We start from the raw sequence: 24,040 nt of genomic DNA on the forward strand, positions 1-24,040 counted from the left end.
GAGCTACCAAATTGATGCTGGTCTTTTCTGTAGACCTCCATCATGATTCAACATGGCCACCTAGCAAAGCTCTGAAGCTGAACACCACAATGTGGCCTCTGTGGGTACCCATTGAACAGCGCTATGGAATTTGATGACGCGCTATAAAACAATAAATAATAGTAATACAGTATGTGGGCAGCTCTATCCTTCCCTGCCACTGGACAAATCCCTCAACAAGGGGATTATGCTGTTCTCATACTACAAGGCAACACTTGCTTTTGCTGAACATTGACCCTAAATCTCATCTATTCAAGTGAGGTCACTATAAACCCCAAATCCACTCCGTTAAGGGCCTTTTTGCAAAAAAACATTTCAGATCCATAATCAAAAGTGACTTGGTTATTTACCTCTGACACTTACCCTCTTTGGGTATTACTGCAATAGAGGATGAGAGTACACATGTGGAAGCTCCCCGATGTATAATTTAATTCAGCATACTAACAAGGTTTCTGGGGTGGTAACTGTGTTAGGCCCCACCTTTCTAGGGGGGCTGGGCGATCTCTGTGACCAGAATTGTCAAAAAAAAGGCCGGGCCGCTCCTAGTCTGACTGGCCCTTTGTGATCAATTTTGAACATGAATGTGTGTTAGCATAGATGTGGATGTGTACGTTTTTGTGTGTTAGCGTGGGTGTGTATGTGTGTCTGTGTGTTTACGTGGATATGTATGTGTAAGTTTTTGTGGTACCATAAATGTGTAAGTGTGTGAGCTGTTTGGAGACAAAGGTGGCACTGTGGGACATGTTGTTTAGTGAAGTTGGGGGGCCCTAGTTTTCCCACTTGGGCCCTGTGGTTTATAGCTACGACCCTGTCTCAGAGGAAACCTGACGTACATTTCTTTCTCTCTAATGGGGTCCTCCTGTTTGAGATCTAGGGTTTGTGAAATATGTGTCTTAAGAAACTAATGCATTTTATAGAATCTGAGGCTTTCTTGCTCAGATTTGTATTGGGAGACTATGTTATACAGGGATCCATATTTGTAAAATGAGTTCCCAATTTCCTTCAGGACATGGGTGATCTTATTCTTTACATAATTAATCCCAACTATATAGAATAGATAGAACTTGCTAATTTGCTAATAACTTGCCGTGTCAAGGATACCAGTTCCACGTACATTTTATTATTGGGGCGCTTGCGTCCTGTCTCCAAAGTGCAATCTGTTGTGACAGTGTCAATAATTTGTGGGTATATATCTTCCTAACTTAAGTAGCTTTTTAAGTGAGGAGCAATCTCATGAAACATGTCTGCACCTCTCATGTATGCCATCTCAGCTGGTAGAGTACGTAATTTGTAAGCATGGTCTCTGACCCCGGCAAGACAATGTTGTATCTCTTTGAGCTCCAGCAATTTCTTTTTTTGTACATAGACTGATGGGAGTCTCTCTAAGGATGAAGAACGAAATAATAATAATAGGTAGCACATCCATATTACTTAATTAGTATATATATTTTATTAATAACGGGTACAAACTATGGCTTAGCAAGCCTGTGCAGATTTCTGGATCAGGCTGGTTTGACAGAAGAAAGAAAGCAGCTTAATCGCTCCCCTCCAGCGATGGGCACTTTGATGTATCAAGAGATCAAGTCAGCTCAATTTGGGCAAAGCTCCATATGATAAGGATGTCCTTCCCCTAACTAACTGATAAAGAAACACCACACAGGGACACCAACTTTCTGCACCTTCAAATGGATCACTTGTATACCAGGTTTCCATTTATTTACCAACATAATGCATCAACAACTACAAACAGTGGTAAAGGCAGACAAGATAAAGTCCTGAATAAAAAATGACTGATGTGGTTCTTGTAGGACCTTGGGGACCTTTACAGCATTACTAAATGGGTTCTTTAAACTATATTCTGAACAAGTAAAAAATATGTACAAATGTAAACAAAACACTTGTGTTGGCAATTGTACACCTGGCAAAAAAAAAAAAACGTTCTTTCTCAACCTTTGCCGAGAAGAGGAAATATTATGATTTCATTAAAGCAAAAATACTAGTTTTCTGAAAGGCAGCACCAATAAATGTAATTTTCATGAAGTTATTGTGACCACAGAAATTAAATTGAATGTAAATACATCAATGTAGCAAGAAACAGACATATACAAAAAATTATTGTGTGTTTTTACAAGTTCTCTCCATTGAAGATGATCAAATATAATCCAAAATGCTGCATTCGGTAATAGAAATGAGGCAATTTTAGAACAGATTTCACTTGTATCGTACCAGCTCTTCCTCACACCTTTTACAATCATTATGTTTATCTCATGTACTGCAGCAGACGAATAACAAGAAAAGATTGCAGCGCTAAAACAAACAAAGATCAAGTGCACAATTTTACATGTTGGATTATATTTGTATTTTTGTTTATGCAATTTTTGAATCATAAATCTTTTTGTAAATAACTAATGTGATCAGAAAGAACACTTTATTACAAGATGTAGTTGTGGATTAAACACCTCATGGAAACTGGACTAGTTGTTACAAGATGAATTGGAGGTTCCCATTTGAAAAGGCCTATTCTCATATCTGGATCATATCACAATTCAAAGAGACTTAACCAAAGTCTAGAGGAAACTGCCTTTCTCCAATGCAATTGTGTGGGCAACATTTTTTTTTGGTAAAAATATTTGTCTGATACAACAGTCCATCTGGGTGATCAATTTCTATGCTGAGTCAACAAATCTTAACCTTATTTCCTCACATTTGACCAAATCACAGCATATGAGAAAGGGGGTGTACTCCTTAACAAGTTGACAGTTACAGTTGACCTTAACAAGGAGCAGAATGTCCCAAGACAACAAAGAAAGTACATCAGACAACAAAAAAGGTAATGACAGAACTACGGCTTGAATTGAAAACAGGACTTGATTACAAATACAAGGTTGATTTAACTTAATTTCCCCCTTCTCTGCCAGAAAATCCTGCCTCACGGTACGGAGCAATATGTATAAAACATTACACAAAATAATGTGCAGCTGGTCACTCTGGCAAGGAAGCGGGACATAGCTCTTGGGTGATCCAGTAGAAGAATTGTTGAGGGTGATGTTGATGGATTTTGTTTTTATCGCCCAGGCCCCTTCATGTTCTTGGGCTGGTAATCCTGCATTGACATCATGCTGTAACAGTCTGATGGGTTGCATCTGCCCTCTTTCCCTGGGTTACCATTTGACCCGGGTGGTCCTGGTATACCTGGTATACCTTGCTGACCCATTGGCCCTGGTAATCCCAATTTGCCATATCCTGGAGGTCCTTGTGGTCCTATAATTAGTAACAGAAATAGAATAAGGTTAGGTCCAATACAGAGAAGTAAGGTAGCACAAACAAGTGCCTTCAAAATGTTACATAGTTACATAGTTATATAGGCTGAAAAAAGACATGCATCCATCAAGTTCAGCCTTTCTTATATCTGTTAATTTGTTGCTGTTGATCCAAAAGAAGGCAAAAAAAAACCCCAGTTTGGCTCTTTCCAATTTTGCACTAACCAGGGAAAAAATTCCTTCTTGACCCCAAAATGGCAGTCAGATTTCCCCTTGGATCATTAAGATGTTTCCCCATAATTAAATATTATATCCCTGAATATTATGTTTTTATTAAGTATCCATCCGGTTGCTGTTTAAACGTCTGTACAGACTCCGATAAAACTACCTCTGCAGGCAGAGAATTCCACATCCTTATTGCCCTTACTGTAAAAAACCCTTTCCTCTGCTTTAGACTAAATCTCCTTTCTTCCAGTCTAAATACTTGACCACGTGTCCTATGCATAAATGTGAGAATGAAGTCATACCTGGTGGTCCTGGTGGGCCAACATCACCCATCGCACCAATACCGTTGGCACCCTTTTCACCCTTTGTTCCAGGTTCACCTGTAAATAGCAGAAAACAAACTTATAACCATTCCTACCTACATTGGTGTATCATTTGTATAGCTTGTGGTAACTTGTCTTGTCCCCATAAACAAAGGGAATAGGTTAAGGTGAGCGTTCTTAGAATCCTTCCCTCCCACTGTTCACTAAAGGAAGTGATGAAACAGGATGTGATGTCAAATGAAGGGTATATAATATAATACCACACATGGACTCTTTCAGTTCTTTTTCCTTTTTCCTCCATGGTGGATGTGGTAAGAGTCAGCTCCCAGCAGTGAGCTATTATCGGATCTGGAGGCCTAACATTGGGTGAGATCAAATTGTGTTGAAGGGAATTGTTATATGTATAGAGAGAGCGATAAAAGGGGGTTGTTGTCCTGTGGTGCTTGGCTATGCGTGTGTATATGAGATAAATGTATTTGCTGTGTTGTTACCTTATAATAAATACCTTTGAATGTAGACGAACCTTTGTTATATTTTTATATTTGGTTAAACACCACATAGCTCTCCTCCTATGGCCTTTATGGAGTATTTATTTATAAAAACCGTGGAGATAGTCATGTGCTAGGATTCATGAATGTGTAGTTTTCATGGCCAAAAGCATTTAAATCACAGTTTTTCCAACTCCACAAAGGTATCGCATTAGAAAACAGTTGCCAATCCCATCCTCAAGGCACCCCAATGGTCCAGGTTTTATGAATCTCCTTATTGAAAAAGAGTGTGGGATTACAAATACTGTCAAGCTAGTGTGTCTCGAGGACTCTGTTGGAAACCACCGCATTAAATAATGAGTTCAATTCAGTTAATTGTCTAAACCTTAATTGGTGTGAACAGTGATTAAAAATTCTAGGTTTGTGACTCAACTCCCTGATTAAACTCTAAATTGTGATCTAGACAGTAGCAGCTAAAAAAGCTATTTTGTAATCAATAGAAAAGTATTTCTGCTAAGTGATTCAATGGAAGGCACTGAATATTAGCATTGCTTAGTTAAACACATTATTATATGCACATTCTATGCCACAAATAACTTCTAAAACCCACAAATTTAGCACACCACAGAAAGTTGAAATAAACTGCCTTTTAACATTTATAGGAAGGCAGGGGGTTTACCAGTGACATTTTACCCTGTTGAGTGCCAACACATGGACAGTATCATATAAAAGAAGCCATTGCATTGTCCCCATGCTACATTATATACCACTGAATTAGAAGTTAGATTTAGTTATTACCACACTACATTCACATTCGCTTGCATAGGGATGACTCTTTATCCAGTCATATATTTTCAATGACATCCCAGCTATATAGTGGGCTATTACTACCTGACCACCATAGGAATTGTAGACTGGAGTAGATCTGGTGCTGGTTGGTCTATAATTCACCTCCCAAACATTTCTAAATGGGTTTAGAAAACACAATCTATATACAAGGTTCATTTCACCTCTCATTCCAGGAACTCCTTGCCGTCCTTCACGGCCAATCTGTCCTGGAAGTCCTGGGGCTCCAGGGGTTCCTGGACGTCCAGGGCTTCCATCTTTCCCAGGTGGGCCTGGTCTTCCGGGTGCAGAAACCATCTCAACTGGCGTTTGCATGCGAGCATAATATGACATCCTCTCTATTGGATATACCATAAGCAACATGTCATATTTTGAACTGCATTGTTTACACATACTGTCCTACACTTCTTTTCTGTACAAAAAAACCCCAGTCCTAATGAGGTTATTTAAGGATGGTCAAGGGGTTAGATGTTTGCTTCTTTTCTCAACAAAGCAGGTTGGGCTTGAGTATTCCAGGCACACTTAAAATACAAGAGTTATTTTGGTTGCTGCGGATTATATGTATTAAAGAATAAACTAGTTAATGCTATGTTCAATTAGCTTTATGTAAGTGGAGCTGCTGGTATTGATTTGAGATACATCAGGTAATCATACCATCAATGATCTTGATCATCTCTTGTCTTATCATCCTTCTAATTTCATCATAATTGACCGGCTCACTCTAGAAAAGAAAAAGACAAAATATATTATGTTATATATTCTGCTTATAGCAGACAAAGGATCATATCCAGTCATACATTTTTATGTTATTTAAATGTATCATATTTATATGCAAAGAGACTGCATTTAAGTCAAAAAGAGTAGCAAAAACAGATGTATTAAAATACATTCACATTGCAACATTCAGATTGGCATTTAACTCATCCATGAAATGAGAATGCATGTTTGCGCCTCTCTTACCATTGTTCCTGGAGTTCCCGGAATTCCTGGGGCACCAGGAGGCCCAGGTGAGCCAGGGGTTCCCCTTTCCCCAGAAGGACCTCTAGGGCCAACTATGCCCATAGCAGAGCTCTTGGTAGAATCCCCTGGCAATCCCGGCCTTCCTCTCTCACCTGGTGGCCCTGCTGAGCCAGGGACACCAGGTTCTCCCTGTAACATTTGGGAAAATAATTTACAAATTATTATTTTGTGACACCTGTTAAGTCCCAAATCCCCAATAACATGAATGCTATCTAACCTTCTGTCCATGAGTACCAGGGATTCCAGGCTGTCCTGACGAACCCTGATGAAAAGTGGAGATGATTTGAAATATAGAATATAAGAGCATTACAATTGTTTCACTGTGTATTATCAAAGCAAAGAAAATCTTAGGCAAAATCAGAAAAGAGGGTAAAAGGAAGTACTATGTTTTTTGCTTATGAATAGTTTAAACTGCAAATTAAAGAGGGAAGAGGAAGTGGGACAGAAGGACGAGTGTGTCCTCAGAAAGACTCAGAAAAAGTCGATAGAGAGCATGGGACACAGAAGAAAGAAATAGATCATATTATGGCTTATAATACAGCTTTACCCACATCTTTACCCGGAGATCCATCTGCTCCCATTTCGCCCTATAGAAAGATACAAAGAAACGGTTATACAGATAACTTTTTTTTTATTTCTGACTGATCTACCATATCCATAGATAAAAGGGAAAAAACTAACTCAACTACGAAAGCTGCTTCTTCACACTTCCTGTTTAAGCGAGTTAAAATATTACACACAAGTTATGTCTTTGATACTTACTGCAGGTCCAGGATGTCCTGGGGCTCCCGGTTCACCAGGAAGGCCCATAAGACCACGGTCACCTGGGGCTCCACGGTCACCTTTCATTCCCTATGAAAATGGAAAATTCAGGAGGAATAACTGTAACACAATGTCCATGCAATTGTAGAGAGTACTCTAAATCTGTGAGGTGACCAGGCTACCAACAAAGAAAATATAACTGAACGCCAAGCTAGTATAACACCTTAAGGATGTGTTTGAGTACTGTATTAAGAGCAGCTAAACTTATTGTTACTGTTATTGTTAAGTAAAGTTTAGAAACGTAATTTTACAAAAGCACGGTGCTTATTAAGAAAAAAGGAAATATTATGCCTGTGAGTTCCTGATACGAGAACTCCTTATCCCATTCTAATAACATTTACCAGTCCTGGTGGTCCTGGATTGCCTGGCTGTCCAGGAGCTCCTGCAGGTCCCTAGAAGAGAGACACCATATAAGAAAAAATGGAAGTCTTTTGGAGTTTAATATCCTCCCATTGTCTTTTTTGGCTTACCACATGTCCCGGAGGCCCTGGACGTCCTTGTGGTCCCATGGGGCCTGGATCACCCTAAAAATGATTTTTGAATTCAGTTAGCTCAAGGTGAGTGAGGAACTCCAGATGGTCAGTAAGGTATCTAAAACTTATCTTACCTCTGCCCCTGGCCTTCCAGTACTTCCCTGGGGTCCTGCAGGCCCACAATCTCCCTTTATTAAAATAAGAAAAGGTAAGTTATCTTACAGTATTAAAGTGGTTTTATCTTACTAACAGTTTAGTATTGACAGCCCTCTATAGAAGAATGCATACTCTGTGAGTAATATACATACTTTGTGAGTATGATATAAATTCTTTAAAAAAATAAAAAATAAAGCACTATAGTAAAAATTGTATATGCAAATTAATACAGTGTAGGAGTGAATTAAATAAACTCAATTCATTTTCAGTCATGGAGGAGGTCTCTATTGTAGCCAGTCATATGATAATGTGGTGATATTACCTAGACTGAGCTAATTTGTGTGGTAATTCTAATGAAGTCATGTTTAGTGAATGAAGATCTTTCTTCCAGAGACTTCATGAGTCAGATGGTCCCTCTGGGTGATTAAGACTTAGTATGTCAAGTTAATTGGCCTTACACAATAGATCTAAAAATGTTCCTCATTGGTAACTTGGTGACACTTGGGAGAACAACATTTGCAAAACTCTTTGGAGAAATGTGTACTCCATTTATCCATCAATAACAATAAGTGTGCATGAAATAAAATCTTCCAACTATATTTAATGCTAGCTCTCAGAAAGCGGCACAAGAAACATAAGCAGTGTAGACTGCCCCCCCCAAGTGTTGTTACAAGCTGAGAGATATTGCATTTGTAAAATATTTTTGCATCTCATGTTTACTATACAGTTTCTTTGTGTCTGATTTGCTTTTTCACTTTGAGACAAAAAAATCTTCTACATTGTTTGTTCATGCAAATCAAAAGTAAACAGTAATACATAAATGAACTTAAAGAACAGTAAAACATCTGATATACATAAAAAATGTGTGTACCTTTGGCCCAGGCAGACCTGTGTGACCTGTTTTCCCTTTGAATCCCTGAAAAATAAACAGTATTTTAGAACATTGTTCTTTAGTTGGTGGTCTGCATATGCAAAGGATTTGACTGGCACCCAGACTGCCTGAAAAAATAACAAAATAAATCTCCCTTGTATAAGACAATATATATAACATTATTGCAAAAGAGTTTTCCAATGCTCAATTAGACTTTTAAATTTAAACTTGGATTATTTCTTTTTTCACATGCATATGGATGCATATTCTAGATACAAAAATTGAGGACAAGTGTGTAGAGCAATTCACTCACTGGAATGCCCTTCATCCCAGGTAATCCAGGAGGTCCTGGCTCTCCCTATGAAAGCAAAGAAATTAAAGTAAACATAGGCTAGCAATATTATTACATTATTCAGTTCATTTACACTAGGTGTTACCCATCATCATCATATCCTATCATCTTTATTGATTCGATACTTACTCTCAGGCCAGGCTTCCCATCCTTGCCATCTAATCCCTCAATTCCAGGTGGTCCCTGGACACAAAAAAGGTAATAACGTTCAAATATGGGCTACGGCTTTTCAATGTAATTATTTCCTCGTAAGGGTCAAACTTACCTGTATACCAGGAAGTCCTGGTGGGCCAGGTGGGCCAGTCATTCCTGGAGAGCCGCGAGACCCCTCTGAGCCCTGAACACAGGACAGAATAAACAGTCAACTCTGAAGGACTAGACAACATGGCCATAAACACAAATCACAATGTTTTATATATAACTATATATCTAAGTACACTAAGAGGAGGAGAATCTCGCCATTTTAATACAACGTCTTCTACATGTTTATTTCTTGTTTCCATGGTAACCGAACCACTTCCACTTAAGGGCGCACATTAACGTCATGACGTAGAGGAGAGGGAGGTACGAGTGACGTACACAGAGGTTCCGTACAAGGACCGGATAAAAGACAGAAAGAACGGAGAGAACAACTTACTTTTTGAATCACTCCTCCTGAGGAAGCCATTATATTTGTCTAGGTGAAAAGCGTTGAGGATTTGCACATTTGGATTAGGATTTATTTTGGGACTTTATTATTTATTTTATCTTTCCACGTTTTTCTATCTATTTATTTGTTTCTTATAAATTTTAAATATTCTAAGGGGAGTGTTCCCCGATAAATCTATTCATATGATTCTCCTGATTCCTTCTTCTGAGACACACGGCACTTGCACTTTTTTTTTTGAAGAATTTTGGCACCAGCACATTCCTGCTCTTCTTTGGTGTAAAACACTGAAGTACCTGGAGAATCCAACAACATCTGAGGACTATTTTTTCAAGACTACCCAGAAGAAGCCATCTGATGTACAGCTTGATTTACAGCCTATTAGCACACAGACAAGTGCGCTCATCTTCTTGTAAGTGCAATTTTACCTTATTCTACTGTATTGGTTAAAATACTGCACAATTTTGTTAGTTTCCCCTTTCACTATATCTAGATTCAAAGATATTGAGATGAGTTTGAATATCACAGAACAACTGTAAGTGCAATACTTACCACAAGTTAAGAAATCACATTTGCTGTTATTGGCTACACTATTATTGTTTTTTCTTTTTTTCCCCAAAAAAACATGAGCGCCCCTAAGTGGAAGTGATTTTCTTTATCAACACCCGGAGAATGTTGTTCTAGGGTTGCAGCCGTGGAAAAGGGGAAGTACTTTTTTGTTAAATATTAGACTTTATACACTTATTATACACTTATTGTATCACTATATTGGTGGTACGGGTACCCTTATCACTTTTCTTTTCCATGGTAACCGGACAGACAAATGGAATTTCCAAAACAAAAATGTTGGACGAATTGTCTTCGAACACGAAGACGGAGACATGCTAATTTCGACGAATACGATGAATCCCCCCCCCCCCGATGATGAATGCAAAAAAAACCAACACAATAACTACATACATTTGTACAATTTTAAGTTTGTTCATATAACTTCACCCTGGAACCCATATTAAACCCCTATGTAATATGTACTGTTCCAGTAGTTAACAAAACCTCTCAGTGCATGATACACCCTTTCCTATTAAGTTATTTTTGCTTTGTTCAATGCAGCCAGGTCCTATTTAATGAGATTTCTTGAATTACGTGGCTCTCACCTTCTCAGCAGGTGGGCCAGCAGGTCCTGCAGACCCAGGCTTTCCAGGAAATCCAGGGGGACCCTAAAACAGAAGCATGATTAAGACTTCTAATTGTCTAGTTTACATATCCATATTGCAGTTGAAAGGATTGTATAACAAAGTGTCAAATTCTGTAGCGCTGTACAATGGATGGACAAGTAGTATGTAACATAACAAATTGAATTGCAGAGACAACAGGTGAGGAGGGCCCTGCTCAAACGAGCTCACAATCTAGAGGGGTATAGTCTAATACCGTCCTCCATTTTCTTAAATTACTCTAGTACTTACTGCAGGTCCAGGGAATCCAGGAGGGCCTTGAAATCCCTGTAGAGCAAGAACAGAACAGATCAGGCCACATTGAAAATTACCTTACGATGCTCTGTATCTTAATTATTGTATGATTTATGTGCTCTAAGTCTTATGACTACAACATAACACAACACAAGAAGATACTATACAACAATATAAATATATACCATTGGGAATCTGCAAAGAAAAATATATTTTAAGCCATACATCTTTATTTACAGTGTCATGTATTCTGTATTCTGTATTGATCCCTAATAAACATAAAAAACATAAATCTTCAAATCAAAAAGTTATTTCTGCCTTAATTATAAGGCAGTATTTCTGAACCCATTTCAATCTAACAATCTTAACAGCAATACCCACAATTTTAACAGCAATACCCACAATACCCACCTTTTATCCAATAAATGACCAAAATATCAACTGTTATCATATACTATGATAACAAAAAAATAACAAACACAAAATAAAAAAAAAATAAAAAAAAGATGATTTTTTCTGGCTGCTAAGGTAATAAGACCACGTTTATTATTTTGTGCAAGGATCACTTCTTATCCATAACACATTTGTTCTACAATTATATTTAATACTTTTTAACATTTTCCAAATAATTTATCTTCTTGTAGAGCATATAAGTGAGACGTAGAATACTAATAAACTCCTTGGGTCCTATAGTCTCTATTGAGAATGGCAGACAGAGTTCAATAAAATGCCAGTGAGTAGCTCATTCACAGATACACAAACCCTCACTAAAAATAGTTATTAACTTTTCCTCCATATCGACATATGTGCTGGTTGTGTGTATCCGAAAAAAGTCTAAATAAGATTAGAGAATGGACGGTAAAGAGGAAAAACAATCATTCCATCTGCACTCTAATGGAGGTACACTGTTAGTGTTAAAACCATTTAATGATAAAGTATGGACAAAACATGGGGTGTTTTATAGTCAGGAAACTCTCAGAAGCCTAGTATATCTTTAAGGTCTATATATTAATGCTCACCTGATCACCTTTCACTCCAGGGCCTCCTGGAGTTCCACGTTCTCCTCTTGGGCCCTGTAGAAGGAGATAACAGCATTATTACCTCTGCAGGAAATATCCACTTGTTAAAGGCAAATTGCTTACTTACCGAAGGGCCAGCAGGCCCAGGAATTCCAGGTATCCCAGGGGGGCCCTGATAGACAAAGAAAAACAATAGGTTATGTGTGCATTTGAGTAAGATTTTGGGGAGTGACAGGGAATTCTTACACTTCTTTTATGGGATAGGTGATCATTCTTTAATAAAACCTGACAAACCTAACATAAATATCTTACAAACGCCATACTCCTCTGGTCCAAGTAGATCATCTCTCACTTAAGCAGGTGCATAGAAATGCCTTTAGGGTTAGATTCTGACCCCTCCCCAAAGCAATACAAAAATCCAATAGGTCAGCAACACTGAACATCCACAAATTATCCAGTGAATCAACTCTAATGAGTCAGCAGGCCAACAAATTGGACACATATAAAGAGTTTTACAGTTTGTGAAAAAATGTACATCCTCTTTGAATTCTATTGTTCTACATAGTAGGACATAATAACAATCATATGTGCTTTAGGAGGTCAACAGGTAACATATTATGTTGTGTCATGATTTATCCAACAAAAATAAAGGCAAAATGGAGAAGCACCCTTCCTGTTTCCATAGGAATTAAGATATTAAGATGCTAAATAGCAGAGAGATTAGTGCTGCTAATTAAATTCCCTTGAGTAATTGATCATCAGCAAGTGGAAATGTTTGGCCATATTGTACAGCTCCACATTTGGCAAAAACCAAACATAGCATATCAGCACAAACACCTCATACCAACTGTCAAGCACGAGGGGTCATGATTTGGGCTTATTTTGCTAAAGCTTGAAATTGGGCCATGCAACATGACAATAATCCCTAGCATGTTGGGAGATCTACAACAGAATGGTTAAAGAGAGTTGTGCATAAACAAATACCTGCAAAATGAACTGAAGCAAAGTTGTAAAGAAGAGTGGGCCAAAGTTTCTCAACAAACATGTGAGAGACTGATAAAGTCATACAGGAAAAGATTATTGCTGCTAAAGGTGTTTCTACAAGATATTGAATAATAAGGTACTTTGTTTTTCACACATGGCTTCTCCATTTTGGTTTTATTTTTGTTGAATAAATCATGACACAGTGTAATATGTCATGTGTTGTTCATCTGAGGTTGTGTTTGCTAATTTTTAGACCTGCTAAGAAACAGATGGTTGTTACTAGGTCCTAATATGTAAAACCATAGAATTCAAAGAGGGTGTATTTTCTTTTTCACATGACTGTAAGTGCCAGGCATGCAACACTATCACAAACTCACAGATTCTCCCTTTTCTCCTCCTGGTCCAGTGTATCCTCTCTCTCCTTTACTGCCCTGGAAGAAAAAATATAATTGTCAAAAACAAACCATACAGTTTGAAAATCAGGTATTCCCTGAAAAAGCTAAATATATTTGAAGAAAGCGATAACCAGAACCCCTGAATGAATTTTGAAACCCATGTTTATCTAAAAAAATAGAAGCAGATACAAATAGAGGTGACACAGAGAATTACCTAAAAGATTTTGAGAATCTCGTTCTCATCAACCGGCCCCAACATTTTGTACCTACCTGGAGTCCTGGAGGTCCCATTGCCCCAGGGTAACCAGGAAGACCAGGAGGTCCCTATATATAAAACATGAAAAGTATTTACATCGCAGTTTTTTTCCATACATTTATCATGTTCCCAGTTTTCTCGATCATACTATAAACATCAGTACTATGTAAAAAGTTCTTTCAAAATATTGATACTTTAATAAACTTTACACATAAACGCTGTTTAATTATGATATTGTTTTATTTAAATCAATGAAGATATGTTCACATAATCTCACCAAGTTAACTACACATTTTTAGAAGAAACAAGCTGTTTTTTTCATAAGAAGCTCATTGGGTTGTCTCTTCCTATTTCATATTTAAGTCATTAAGTTAGATATCACTAAGGTAACCCCCAAATTCTACTTCATGCAGCTGGGTTTGTAATGGTATAAATAACATAATGCATTTTTGCGTCTGGGATTCTTGTTTCATCTGGGCCGTGCAAGATTTGTGCATTTAGTAATCACTAAGGAGTATTCCCTCTTTCTCAGGTGCACCATCAAGTGACACTTAATGGTGATCAAGAAGATCTGTGGGCAGGGGCTGCTAGCAGAGAGTAATACAGCCCCAGTGGTAGAGGCGCTTTACATAGGAGGGATATATCTGTTGGAAAGTTTGGAGAGTCTACAATATGCTGAGTAACCTAATAATGAGGAACAGCTCATTCCTATGTTCCACGACAAAGCATATCAGACTCCCCAGAGGACCTTAAAATTAAGAATGAAATATCCAAATCCCCAACAGATTGTAGCACCTATTGTTATATAACTAATGCTTGAGTCATTATTTATCATCCTCAATATTCTGTAGTTAGTTATACCACACCAAGGCAACCATAGAACAGCTCTAAAGAAAGTTATCAATGTGAATTCTATACCAACCCATATGAGGCAAGCTGGGTCACTTGATCATTTGGGTGTAAAGTTGTTAATTACTGTATAATTACCCTCTTTAAACTAGGATATATGTATACTGTACCCACATTGCCCTCATGCAGCTGTAGCCATGTAGTGCCTCTTTGTATCTTACCAGTTCTCCCTTTTCTCCTTGAGGTCCAGGTGATCCACGTTCTCCTTGCATGCCCTCAAAACATGAAAAAGGGTAGATTATGGTTCCTACTTATACTGCCGTGTCAAATCTATTGCCCTCAGGTATTAATAGTGGAATAGTGGTCTATCTGATCCTGATAATAAGAAATGGGACTCCTTATTTAAATGATACATGGGAACCATGTCCTTGACATAGTTTATAAAAGAAAGCACTTCAATCTGGAGATATAAAATATGTTTTAGTGCTGTGCTCATATTGGTGGTGTTATAGGCTTAGGTCCCTCTGTTAGCTAAGGAACATCACAAAGTTGGAGCGTGATGAAAGGTACTGCACTAATACAGTGATGGAAGTTGCCTTGACTTAATTAAGTAACAGTCTAGTCCCCAAATTCCATTTTAGTTTTTTAATGCATGTTGGAGTCCATTTTGCATATACTTAGAACTGGTGTCTGGTGTTATGCATGTTTTACTAATTTCAGATTGTTTGATTATATGTTAACTATACTATTGGACCTTGCAAGTTGAGTTTATGTCCACTGCCTTGGTGGAAAAAGTAAACAATTTCCAGTATCATATTAGGGATCAACAGGAAGCACAATGACAGAAAATAAATGTTACAATAGCAACTCAGGAAACTGTTAGGTAGAGAAGAGAGGCCTTCTGGCCAAACACTGTCACCACATAAGTGAGAAGTAAGTTGACGATTATAAAGAGGACACATTGATTTGGTGTAACGGTGAAGTCCTAGTTATAGTAATGCAGGGATGTGTATCAGGCTGTACTTCTTAAAGTTCAATGAGAACCAAGACCTCCTAAAACTTACTCGTTACTAAATATGGGACATTTTACTAAAATGTACAAAAAATGCACCGTATGCCAATTGACAAAGCAAACTACAGGAGTAGTTACAACCTAACCCCGAGTTCCATGGGACCACACGACTTTGCACCTTTTTGTCCATTGTGTCTAGGTTGAAGCTGCTCTTATGTCATTTTTTTAATACATGGACACAACTTCATGTGTTGTGGGTATTAATGAGTGGGACCTGCATGGGTTCACACATGAGGCCCTGTAGTGTAGAGTTCAACACACTCCTTTATGTACCACTATAAGGCTAAAATGTTAAGTCACATCTAAAATTGTTTTTTTTTTTGGCAGAAATGTAGTAATATTAAAAATATACTATCTTCTGAATTTCTTTCTGTACGTCCAACTCCACTATCAAGATATGCTTATCTACTGAGGATGCAAATTCCATGAGGGAGGTAAAATACAGTGTAGTACTGCTGATTCAGCTCCTTGGTAAGCAATTTATATAGGACTTGGGGTACTTTGACATACTGGCAGGCTAAGCAATATATGACCATATAGTGTGACGGAATCCCCAATATTTATGCCTTAGATCGGCTGGGTAGGCGCTGAATTCTTGCTTTGTTCTATGAATTGGCACTAGCACATTCTCCTGTAAATCAAATGAGACAATTTTGCTTCCTTAAGAACACTTTTGCTTGATACAGATCCCTGAGATTAGATAGAAAATGTGTCAAACCGAGCAACAGAGGAGCATCCCATTCACCAAACACACCAAATACAAAGGCAACTGAGCTCGATGACATGGGATGCATGTGGAAGACATATTGAACAGAACACGGAAAAGCATGGCTCACAAGTCACATGACAAGCAACACGTGGGGACAGGTTGGACTTTGTATAACACAGGACACAGTGGTACAAGACAGGAAACAAATGGTAAAAACTTTCTGCACACAAAAACGTCTCAGTCCTACCTACTTGTGTGTTGTAGTTAAATCTACATGTGGTTATCTTAGATACATGGGACATTTTTGTGAGGTCTTAATTATATATCATTTTACTTATATATCACTCCTTTCCGCTTCTCATTTGTTTAACTAAAAATGTCAGTAATCTGACTGTATGTTCTTTTGTAATTTAATATATGTATCAGTTCTTCCATCCTTTGTACAGCTCATTGTTAAAGGCATGTCCACCAGTATCTAGATTTCTCTGTAACCATTTGCTTATAAGTTGGTACAGCTCTGCACCATCTTTGGGCCAGTACTTAATGTTTCTTAGGCCATAAAGCTACAAAGGCTGAGGTAGCAAGAGAACACACAATAAAGGGGATACCAAGCCAAAGAAGGTGAGCATTCGTATATATACAAAGGCTGAAGAACAGGGATGATGCGAGTTTGGGCACACAAAGAATAGGGGCATTGGACATCACGTTAGGTGTGGCACAAGGGGTTTATGTGCACAGAGTTGGTGATGTTATGTGGCAAAGGAGAAGGGTTCATCACGGGGAAGCCAAAGCGAGCAGACGGGAGGAGGATTAGATTCTTACAGGTAATCCGGGGGAGCCAGGGGTGCCTGGAAAACCTGGGGGCCCCTAAGGGAAAAAATAGGGGGTATCATAATCCAAGAGCCACTGCCATTTTGAGGAGGAACAAGAGAACCCTCTGTCCAAGAGAAGGAGAGACACAACCTGACCGCCTTGACAGGGAAACAGTAACATCCATATTAATATTGTTAGACTTGTTAAATAATGTTGATACACAACAGTTGGAGCATCTTCTGATCCTGGAGAGGGCATCCTGAGAAAGGTATTTAACATTCACATAAAATATGGCAGATAACGGTCGCAATTCTTTCAGAATTTGGATATGACGTTCCACTGTGTATTGAAGAACAATAAGCAACCACATTGCAATACTGTAAATCACAGCCAGTCCTTGTAATAAATATAGAAATATGCATTTGTTAGTTTTCAATTTTCTGTCAGCAATCATTTGCTGTGAGGTATGTTACGTCTTTTTGATGGAGAAAAATGTGTTTTTTTTCTTACCATTGGCCCAGGAGGTCCGGGAAAGCCTCGTACACCTGGGGGTCCCTGCAAAGAAGCAGAGAGAAGTTGACCTTAGAGGTGCAGTGAAAATTGGGCTTGTGAATGTGACATGGATGTGGTTCCCTACTGCAAGGACTGTCTCTGAACATTATGGAGGCATGAATCATACAGAACATGTATGTTTACCTCTTCTCCTTTCTGTCCAGGTAATCCTGCTATTCCTGGGTGCCCTTGTCTGCCTTCACAACCAGGATCTGGTTCATCTCCCTGACAAAAAGAACAATAAGAGGCAAGGAAATCAAACGTACTATAGAAAAACTTAAAAAGGTGCAAAAAAGATTACTAATTTCATAGGAAAAATCACACAGTGTATTTAGAATCTTAGTAACTGCATGAGCAATGGTAGGAAACCATAATCTTTCAAATTTCACAAAAAATACTCACAGCTTCACCTTCATTCTCAAATTTGCACTGTGGGCAAAAGAGAAAGTGTAAATTGTGAAAAAATGTATATCGACCTAATACAACATAGATGAATATGGAAAAAGACTCACAAGACAGTAAGTAAAATTTAACACAATGTATTAAACAGGTCACACTACACTGTGTGGTGGTCAATTAGTATATTGTATTATAAATACTATTCCATAATGGTATAGTTGCACTATAAAGGTTTACTCTCCAATGTGGCCAATAGTAATCAATACAATATATAGATATATAAATATTACAAATGCAAACAATCTTATAAATATGTTATACAAATGTACACAGATTTCGTGCAATGTTACACACCTGTACCATACCATTTCACACCTGGGTTTTAGTGTTACAGTGTCACGCAACATTAAGTCACAAAGAACCCTCTGTAAAAGCCCCATAGCCTTTCCTTAAAAGGGATATTTAAATCTGTAAAATTTACAACTCAATATACAGTGCTCTCCACTAATATTGGCACCCTTGTTAAATATGAGCAAAAGAATGCTGTGACATTTGTCTTTATAGTAGTTAACCTTTTAATCTCTTCTTTAAAAAATAATCTGCTGTCATGGATATGAAACAATTGGAAACAACAAAGGTTTATCCAAAAAAACCAAACAAAATGTTAAGTATATGTGTGCCACAATGTTTGGCACCCTTTTAGTCAATACTTTGTGCCAAGATAACAGCTATAGTGCCTGATGAGGTTGGAGCATACATGGCAAGGGATCTGGGACCATTCCAACAACCAGAATCTCTACAGATCCTTCAAATTGCGAGGTCAACACTGGTGGACTCTACACAGGTTTTCTATGGGGTTCAAGTCAGGGGACTGGGATGGCCATGGTAGGCTTGAATTTATGGTCAGTAAATTATTTTTGTGTTGATTTTGATGTAATTTTAGGGTCATTGTCCTGCTGGAAGATCCAACCACAGGCCATTTTAAGTTTTCTGGCAGAGGCAGTCAGGTATTCATTTAATATCTGTTGATATTTGATAAAGCCCATGATGCCATGCATCCTTACAAAATGTGTAGGTCCTCTGGCAGAAAACAACCCAAAACCATAGCCACCACCATATGTTACCATGGGCATGAGGTACGGTTACCTCTCTGTCTGAGCAAAACCCATTTCTGATGTTTATTGTCAGGTTTAATCTGACTATAGAACCAGATCCTATTTGAAGTTTCAGTAGTGTCTGGCAAACTCAATACAGTCGAGTTTGTTTTTGGATGGAGTGTTTTATTTTGTTTTTACTTGAAACTCTTTCAAACAACTTGGGGTGATATAGGTGATGTTGGATTGTACTTTCCGACCCCAAGGCGCAACTAAATTCGAACTTACTAACAATTCTAACTGCAATTCTCCAGCTGTGATTCTTTGAGATTGTTTGGCCACTAGAACCATCCTCTTCACAGTGCTTTGAGATGAATGACTAAGGGAATTTGGCCTATGTGTTTCCTGTGAAACTCTTGAACAATTTCCTGTTGAACAATTTCCTGTTCCTAGTCACCCAGGTGTACAAAAAAATGTAAAATATCAATGGGAATATACTTAAAATATATTTTTCTCATGTGAATTCATAGGGGTGCTAATAATTGTTCCGCACATATGTTAAAAAACAAAATAGTTTTTGGACATGTGTTGTGTTTGCAATGTTTTGCTATCCATGAGAGCAGAATATTTTTGTGTATTTTTCTAAGAAAAGATCAAAGAGTTAAACAATAAAGACAATTTTCACAGCCTTCTTTGCTCATATTTACCAAGGGTGCCAATATTAGTGGAAGGCACTGTAGATGATATACTTCATAAACTCTTGACTTTGTTGTAATCTTTACAAATTTCCGGTGATCTCTTTATCCTTTTTGACCTGATTGGAAAAGTTAAAAAGCCCTCCAAATATTATTTGATGTTACAATCAACAGCAGAAAGCCTGGATCTAATCAAAACATTTATGTATAGAAATGTTGCAGTGAAGATGGTCTCCTGGACTTCTGAAATGAACCTGTAGTTTTTATTAGATAGAAAGCAGCCATCACATAATTATAGTATAAAGAAAACCGTTTTGTCTTAAGCAACCACAATCTATCCAGCAAAACACTTAATTGCACATATTTCCCATAATGGCAGAGTTACACGTGTTCCAAATCTCTCTATTTACCTACACCATTCTCACACAATTTTACTTAGCCTTATCTGACACAGACAGTCCACAGTCTTACACAACCAATCACAGTACCACATAACCATGTGCCATCGGCACACAGTCTCTTACGTATGTTCTCCATACCCTCTCACAGTCCTCTGGTCCAGGAATTCCAGGCAGACCTTGCTCTCCTTTCTGTCCTTTCATGGTGACGGGTGGATGAGTTTTCTGCCCACTGGCACAGTCCCCACAAATACTCTGTATGAAGCAGGTGAATATCAGATATACTAATTCACCCCTATGACTTTTTCCAGTGTCCCAAGGGCTTTCCACTAGACACACAAGCTTCAGACCAATTAAACCTGTCCTTTTTGATCTCATATTTCCTTATGTTTCTCCCTATGACATCCTCACCTTCAGGATATCAATGTTGCTTTCTGCAGCCAGGGGTCCCTGTAAAAGACAGAAGTAAGTTAGCTGGGTTTTGGTAGATGTTTGCTGACAAATCAGACACACAGAACCGCACAGTGACCCTGCAAAGCAAATTGACATGGTGCAGACACTATACAGTGGGTAAGGGGAGGTGTGCACTTGTCAGGAGGATATGTACAGAGCTTGGCACTGACACATAGCAAAAGCACACCAGCACTCTGTACCTACCAGTTCTCCTGGCACTCCAGGTGGTCCTGGCATACCATTGTGTCCAGGCAAACCCTATAGTCAAGGAAGAAATCTAGGGCTAAATCATTTGCTTGGGGTCTGCCCATCTACACACTATATCTCTGCTGATGCATACCAATGGCCAAACCCTGTTTGCACTGCTACAGAGACATACAATGGACACATGAAGACCTAAGCAGTTTCTCTGGATCTTTTAAAAGATTAATTTGTCTGGCACAGTTTTCATTCTGGTATTTGTTTTGATCCTACAGAGGGGTTGTCAGTTCTCATTGTATATAATCACAAATTTGGGGTTTGTTTGCAGGAGAGTTTCAGTTTAATTTCCCTGACTTCATTTTATTTTATGAAGGGTCAAACCAGGTAGGGTCTTGCTGCTGCTGCAGTTGGGTGCCACTGTAGCAGAAGAGTTCAGCTAGGTTACTTAACACAACGTTCACAGAGAGTACGAGCTGCTCTGCAGAGGTGAATGAGTATGTGTGGTGAGTGCATATTTGTTAGCATATGGTGTTACTATGAGTGTGTTAAAGTGTATGGTGTCAGAGTGTGTTAGTTATGGGGGTAAGTTGAGCCAAAAGAAATCTAAGCCAGATGCCAGAAACCTTTAAATAGGAATACGGCTCACCTGGTGACCGGGTAATCCTGGTGGGCCGGGAGGTCCTGGTGGACCAGGGGGTCCCTAAAAAAAGTTTAAAATAAAAGGATAGGATTATTAAAGAATAAACTGTAACAAGTAATTAAGAATCAATAAAATATCATACATGTGATATAAAGAAAAGGCATGAAGTTGAAAGAAAGCAAAGGAGAACTTCAGTAGAAACATACAAATTTAGCATCTACATAAAACTCAACAGAAGGATATAAAGATCACATTTATGTGAGAATGAGGGTAATGCATCTTGTCTGTATTTGCCTTTTGGTGACTGCACTGAATGATATTTTAGGTGAGGGGATATGGAAAAAATGGAATTATCAGGAAATTTGGAATCCTCATACATTTAATTCTTTCTTTAACTCTGTCTCTTATGGAAAGGTAGTACAAAACCTTTTGTCAACAGACAGACTAAAGCGCCTTTATATACAGTGAGTTACAACTAAAACCAAATTTAAACTAATACGTTGTACCTGAAAACACAGTTCTAGTCAGAACGTATAGATACATAAAAAAACGTTAAATCATAATTAATAAAATTTATGTAGCTATTTCATGATACTCTTAATTCAGAACCAGTGCTGTTACTGGAGTTGCAAGCACCTAACTGTGGCCCTAACCCTTGTGGTTTATCAGAGGTATAGTGGTGAGCACCGTACACCTGACACCAATAAATGTCCAGGTAAAGAGATGTACGTATATGACTGACAAAAGATAGAGATCATGCATTAGGTGACCTTAAAGCAGAAAACAGTGGAATCATAACAGTAGAGGAAAGAAACAATGAGCAGCAGGGCGAAGAATGTCAAACATGAGAAAGACCTGAATCCCAAATGGCCAGAAGTCATTCCCCCTTTCTGCAGCTTCCTACAACACAAAAACACACAGTGAGAAAATCTGCAAAGTATGATATATATATCACTCTAAATGAAGAAGATATACCTGTCGGCCAAAAAAGCCACCATCCATCCACGGGCCAGGTGCGCAGGAACAAATTCCAGCATCTCCCTAGAACAAGATAAAACCTCATCATCCCTGCTTTAAAGAGAACAATCAGTATGTGACATGCATGACTTCATTGTGCTGCCAAATTAATGCTAATAACTAATGGTGTTAAACACTAGTCTAATAAAGAAACATTTGCCTTTATCTCATAATGCACTGTACATTTGCTGTTGGTAGGTTTGCTATTGATTCTCACTGGAGTAATCTGGACCTAGATAGTCTTGAAAGCTTGCGATCCATTATATGTCAGTTATCCAATAAAGGTATCATCTTTACCAAATTAGCTTTGTCTCTTTCTATGGCTAACATGGAGCAACTCGATACCTTTATAGTACAATAATGTGTCCCAACTTACTCAAGCAATCAAAACTATCTACCTTATAAATTGGGCTTGAAATACAAAAAATAAAAGTACATTATCTTGTTAAAGAATAAAACAGACATTTACAGACTTTTCCTCTGTACTTGGTTCAGCCTTGATACACACTCACCTTATCACCTTTATTTCCCCTTTCGCCCTGTAAAAAAATAAAAAATAAGCATAGAGGTGGCATAGAGATCTTGGATGTATGATTTGTAAAGTTATTAAGAATACATACAGTAGTATACTATAGTATAGATAGCTGCAATCTGGAAAAAACTGTGAACAGGTGTTGAGGAGGGGGATATGGAAAAAAACGTATGCATTTGTAAAATGCTTAGGAGAATGCAATGTACATCTGCCATTGGTAGGTCTGCAAGTGGTTATCACATAGAGTGATCTGGGGGGGCTGTCCCAGTTATCTACTCCTGTAAATTAGCCATATGTTGCATAACCAGAAAAATTAGTGTCATGGGCTGTGTATCTTGAAGTGAGGAAGGTAGTCATAGAGTGAGAATACAGTATGGCTTTTTGGTTGTCTTCAATACTTACTGGTACACCATTAGTTCCTGGGAACCCTGGTTTACCTGGTGACCCATCACGCCCCTGTAAAGATTTTTTTCATATTTTCAAGAGGGTAATAATGTAGCATAATTGGACATGAAATGTACATTTAGCATAGGAGACACAACCAATTCAACTAGATATGTGGCTTGTGACAAGCCAAAGACTAACTTTGCTTTCCGAAACATATAGGTACAACCCACCATTTATGCAGAACAGTAGAATCATAAGATATCCTGAAGAAGGATATTAGAAGCAGGAACATCCAATGAATGAAGGTGTTAGATCTAAAACAAGGACAAGGGAAGCTGGAGAGCAGAGCTAAAAGTTGAAAGATCCAGAGCAGAAATAGTAGATAAACAGCAGAGCCATAAAGAAGATGTATGAAATAAATCACTGTGGTAGAGCATTTGCTTTATTAAGGAACAAATACCTATGACACAATTTTAAAAAAAAGAAAGAAACGGAAAATTAAAAATATGTGGAAGCTGAAGAATATCTAATATATATATATGCAGCTGTGGTCATGTTCACACACAACTTGATCGGTGGCTGCACTTG

The 24,040-nt window shown here is 38.2% G+C and overlaps 1 protein-coding gene across 1 annotated transcript in view; it reads right to left on the reverse strand.

Annotated features, from left to right (window-relative positions):
* Positions 1-1,709: 1,709 nt before the first annotated feature.
* COL16A1 (collagen type XVI alpha 1 chain) overlaps positions 1,710-24,040 on the reverse strand; it is a 65,411-nt gene continuing 43,080 nt past the window's right edge. Inside the window, exons 38-71 of the mRNA XM_053454753.1 lie at positions 23,468-23,521; positions 23,046-23,072; positions 22,492-22,557; positions 22,372-22,416; positions 21,523-21,576; positions 20,880-20,933; positions 20,634-20,672; positions 20,364-20,477; positions 18,039-18,065; positions 17,781-17,861; positions 17,595-17,639; positions 17,094-17,138; positions 14,712-14,765; positions 13,656-13,709; positions 13,368-13,421; positions 12,134-12,178; positions 12,007-12,060; positions 10,985-11,020; positions 10,676-10,738; positions 9,141-9,212; positions 9,005-9,058; positions 8,837-8,881; positions 8,524-8,568; positions 7,631-7,684; positions 7,494-7,547; positions 7,365-7,415; positions 6,964-7,053; positions 6,753-6,788; positions 6,419-6,463; positions 6,142-6,330; positions 5,836-5,902; positions 5,346-5,519; positions 3,827-3,904; positions 1,710-3,300 (exon numbers count right to left, since the gene is read on the reverse strand). Coding sequence (XP_053310728.1) covers positions 3,104-3,300; positions 3,827-3,904; positions 5,346-5,519; positions 5,836-5,902; positions 6,142-6,330; positions 6,419-6,463; positions 6,753-6,788; positions 6,964-7,053; positions 7,365-7,415; positions 7,494-7,547; positions 7,631-7,684; positions 8,524-8,568; positions 8,837-8,881; positions 9,005-9,058; positions 9,141-9,212; positions 10,676-10,738; positions 10,985-11,020; positions 12,007-12,060; positions 12,134-12,178; positions 13,368-13,421; positions 13,656-13,709; positions 14,712-14,765; positions 17,094-17,138; positions 17,595-17,639; positions 17,781-17,861; positions 18,039-18,065; positions 20,364-20,477; positions 20,634-20,672; positions 20,880-20,933; positions 21,523-21,576; positions 22,372-22,416; positions 22,492-22,557; positions 23,046-23,072; positions 23,468-23,521 — 2,262 coding nt within the window. The 3' untranslated portion in view covers positions 1,710-3,103. The remainder of the gene's footprint in view (positions 3,301-3,826; positions 3,905-5,345; positions 5,520-5,835; positions 5,903-6,141; positions 6,331-6,418; positions 6,464-6,752; positions 6,789-6,963; positions 7,054-7,364; positions 7,416-7,493; positions 7,548-7,630; positions 7,685-8,523; positions 8,569-8,836; positions 8,882-9,004; positions 9,059-9,140; positions 9,213-10,675; positions 10,739-10,984; positions 11,021-12,006; positions 12,061-12,133; positions 12,179-13,367; positions 13,422-13,655; positions 13,710-14,711; positions 14,766-17,093; positions 17,139-17,594; positions 17,640-17,780; positions 17,862-18,038; positions 18,066-20,363; positions 20,478-20,633; positions 20,673-20,879; positions 20,934-21,522; positions 21,577-22,371; positions 22,417-22,491; positions 22,558-23,045; positions 23,073-23,467; positions 23,522-24,040) is intronic.

Source organism: Spea bombifrons, chromosome 2, assembly GCF_027358695.1.
Source record: "Spea bombifrons isolate aSpeBom1 chromosome 2, aSpeBom1.2.pri, whole genome shotgun sequence".
Taxonomy (NCBI): Eukaryota; Metazoa; Chordata; class Amphibia; order Anura; family Pelobatidae; genus Spea; species Spea bombifrons.